Consider the following 3,784-nt stretch of genomic DNA (forward strand, 5'->3'; position numbering starts at 1 on the left):
AAAAAAAAAAAAAAAAAAAAAAGAACAGAGCAAAACTTTCAACAGGCAAAGTGGTTCAAGTGTATCTTAAAAATTAACTGGCATTCCAAAGCCACTAAATTCATGTGAATTTCTTCATAACACTAGAAATACAAGATACTTTCAGCCCTGTCCCTAATAGCAAGGGGTTTTCCTGGCGTCAGTGTTGACCATGTGTATTAATTAGGTATGGGTATGAATTAGGAATGGTTCCCGCCTTAATGCAGCATCCAACGATGGGAGTGGGGTCAGGCAGGTGCGAATGAAACCTCCTTTGAAAAATGATGCCTGAAACGGGGTAAGAGATCTGTTCACTGACTCCATCTTGCTTCTAATCTCCAAGCTATCCTTGTTCATTCCTGGGCATAGGCTGTTTTAACTTTGGGAGGAACTTTGCTTACGATATTTTGCAGACCCTGCACCTGATGGATCCGCTGGCCCCACACAGATCAATCAACTGGCTCATCTGATCTTGTGGCCCCCACCCGGCAACTGCCGAGTGCAAGAAGACAGCTCCGACTCCCTAAGATTTCACCTCTGACAATCAGCCCTCCTGGCCCACTGGCTTCTCCCCACCCAAGTTATCCTTAAAACCTTTGCTCCCCGAATGCTCAGAGAGACTGATTTGAGTAGTAATAAAACTCCAGCCTCCTGCACAGCCGGCTCTGCATGAATTACTTTCTCTACTGCAATTCCCGTCTTAATGAATCGGCTCTGTCTAGGCAGCGGGCGAGGTGAACCCCTTGGGTGGTCACCCAAATATTCCATTTGCTACAGGCAAAGGAATGTGAGAAAAATACACGTGGAAGGCACTAGAAATCTTGGAGAAAGGGATTTAACCCAAGGATCAAAAAAAGGCCTCCTTGAGAGTGACACCTGACTTGGACTCCCAGCGTTACAGAACCCGGCCAGGCCACCAGATCCGCCAGCTCACGCAAGACCCTGGTGGGTAAAAGAGATCAGCTCTTCCGAGGATCTGAAAGTGTGGTACTGCTGGAGCCAGGACAGGGACAGTGAAACAGAATCAGGCTGGGTGGAAGGGCTGGTGCCGGGAGGCCTGGTGAACCAAGGCAGGGAGCCGGGGACTCACCCTGCAGGACAGAGGGGTGATGGGAGATGTCAGGTGGGGTGTGATTGGATTATATTTACATTTTCAAAGAACAGCCTGGGTGAGAGTCTGAAGAATGGCCTGATGGGAATCCAGGGCAACAGCAGAAACCAGGCAAAGCCTGGATCAGGCGGCGTGGCGAGTGGGGCACAGGGCAGGCCCACAGCTGGGAGCTCCCTAGAGGCACTGTTCAGGCAGAAGGCTGCAGGGCCCAGTCCTTCTGGCTTGGGTGCCAGGGTGCTGGCGGGGGTGGCGAGTGGCGCTATTTACCAGGATGGGGGTGTGAGGGATGAGGGGCAGGGACAAACTGGCCTGGGTGGCTTGAGGTGCCCAGTAGGCAGGAGGAATACGGGCACCTCAAGGAAGCCAGGCTACACGTCTACCCCGGGATCGGCACACACGCAGGCCATGGGGGTGAGGAAGGGGGTTAGGTGAGGAGCGGCTCCAGGGCAGAAACAGGCACAGGAGGGGAACTGAGCAGAAGCAGCAACACAGGAAAAATACAGAAAGGTGTGGTGTGAGGAGGACCAAGGGACACGAGGAGGCAGGAGCTGGAGGAGCGGTGATGTTTGGGGATACCGAGGTGCACCTGCTGCACCTGTGGGGATCCCCTGAGGAAGGGGGACCAGATGGCGGGAGAGTCCCCGAAAGACAGCCCCTCCCTCTTTCAACGGCCACCCTCAGGGAGGGAGGTACCGATCTGAGACGAGGAGCCAGAGACTTGAGGTCGGGTCCTGCTGACCACCGCCATGCTATTGCAAGTGGTCCCTAGGGCTCCCATCTGAGGCACTGGCTCCAGAGCCTGAGGCCTCCCCTGCTCTGCTGTCCGACGAGGGAGGGAGAGTCCTGCCTCCAAAGCAGGCGCCACAGGGGGCATGCTAAGCACAGATGAGGGAAGCTTTGCAGCCTGGAGGGAGGAAGACAAGGGAACTCCAGGCTGCGACTTCTGGGTTAAAAGAAGGGGCCGACGCCACTTGCTGAGGGTAAAAGCAGAGCTGGAGAACTGCGAACAGGTTCTTAGAGCGCAGCCTTTAAAGGGGAGGGTGTGCTTCCCATGAGGTCGCTGCCCCGTCCCTTAGTGCCAGCTGGGAGCTACAGGGCACAGGAGGGCCCAGCTGGTTATGTGAGTTCTTCGCAACTCTCACGCTAGCTGATGGGATCGCAAACACACACCCAGTTTGCTTTTCTGAAAGTGCTCGTGAACTCCCGTGACAAGACCGACTCCCTAGATCTCACCCGGTGACCCAGCCGGGATAGAAATGCTCTTGTGGAATTCTCCTGGGGTTTCTACTTGTTTGTAGATAACATATAACTGAAATCCAAATACAAGTTCTCCAGAATCCATTCCGGACATTCATAGACTTTACCTCTTCACTCCTCTCCGAAACTCAAAGAGTTTTTGTCCTTCTGGAATGGAAAATACCCTAATCACGGTCCCCTGTGGAAGGAAAAGAGAAAAGAAGAATTGGAGCTGAGTTAGAACAGGAATTTCCGATCTTCCACAGCAGACTGCAAATGTGCCACAGGGCTACCTCCAGGACAGCTCTGCCCTGGGCCACCAGGCAGTTTGGGGTCCCCCAGGGCCCCCCTTGAGCGTCACCTCCACACTTTTTGCCCCGAGCATAGAAAAACACCTCCCTGTTCTATTGTTGACTTAATGTTCAATCTTTTCTTTAAACCTATTTTAATTGACTACTTACCCTCGACACTAACAGTCTTGAGGGCAAAAGTGGCATATCATTCTATTGTTCTGAGTCGTTTGAAGTTTAAACTATTAAAAATAAAAGCCTGGGCCAGGCGCAGTGGCTCACGCCTGTAATTCCAGCACTTTGGGAGGCTGAGGCGGGCAGATCACCAGAGGTCAGGAGTTTGAGACCAGCCTGACCAACATGGAGAAACCTTGTCTCTACTAAAAACACAAAATTAGCTGGAAGTGGTGGCGCATGCCTGTAGTCCCAGCTACTCAGGAGGCTAAGGCAGGAGAATTGCTTGCACCTGGGAGGCGGAGGTTGCAGTGAGCCGAGATCGCGCCATTGCACTCCAGCTGTGGGCGACAGAGCAAGACTCCGTCTTGGGAAAAAAAAAAAAAAAAAATTCAAAAATAAATAAAAGCCTGGACTTGTGTGTGGCACACAGGCAAGACCTTGTGGTCTGACGAGGCTTCAGACCCCACCAAGGTCTTTTCTGCCACTTTAAATTCAGTTACTGACCAAGAGTCGATTAGCTGGAAATCTCAACTACCTTATAAGCAATCAATCCCAACTCACGAAATGGGAAGATGCACATGAAGAAAATCTTACTAAGACAAAGAACTAGGAATACAAGCATGTGCCTGCTTTAATGGGAAGTGTCCTGAAGATGCCAACTTCCCCCAGTAAGTTAATATCAGATGTGCAGATAATGAAACAGATATGAACATCCGGGGGAATAGAGAAGCACCAAGAAAATAGTGAGCAGGACTTTCAATGCTTGAATATTAAAAGAATACTAATCAAGTGATATAATGGTATTAAATCAGCACAAAAAGAAATAGACTGATGGAAAGCAAGGCCTTAAAATGGGTAGCATTCCAACTTTGCAGGGCAGGAAGAATTATTCAACATTCACACCCCTACTATACAAATTTTAGGAGGTTCAAACTGTTTTTTTTTTTTTTTT

At 50.6% G+C, this 3,784-nt stretch overlaps 1 protein-coding gene across 2 annotated transcripts in view; it reads right to left on the reverse strand.

Moving 5' to 3' along the window:
- WIPI2 (WD repeat domain, phosphoinositide interacting 2) overlaps nucleotides 1–3,784 on the reverse strand; it is a 28,491-nt gene that overhangs the window by 9,419 nt on the left and 15,288 nt on the right. Inside the window, exon 2 of one of the 2 annotated variants that reach the window (XM_011996247.1) lies at nucleotides 2,494–2,564. The exons of the other annotated variant lie outside the window; for it this stretch is intronic. Coding sequence (XP_011851637.1) covers nucleotides 2,494–2,564 — 71 coding nt within the window. The remainder of the gene's footprint in view (nucleotides 1–2,493; nucleotides 2,565–3,784) is intronic. 2 annotated transcript variants of the gene reach the window in all.

The sequence above is a fragment of the Mandrillus leucophaeus genome, unplaced genomic scaffold (assembly GCF_000951045.1).
Source record: "Mandrillus leucophaeus isolate KB7577 unplaced genomic scaffold, Mleu.le_1.0 Scaffold506, whole genome shotgun sequence".
NCBI lineage: Eukaryota > Metazoa > Chordata > Mammalia > Primates > Cercopithecidae > Mandrillus > Mandrillus leucophaeus.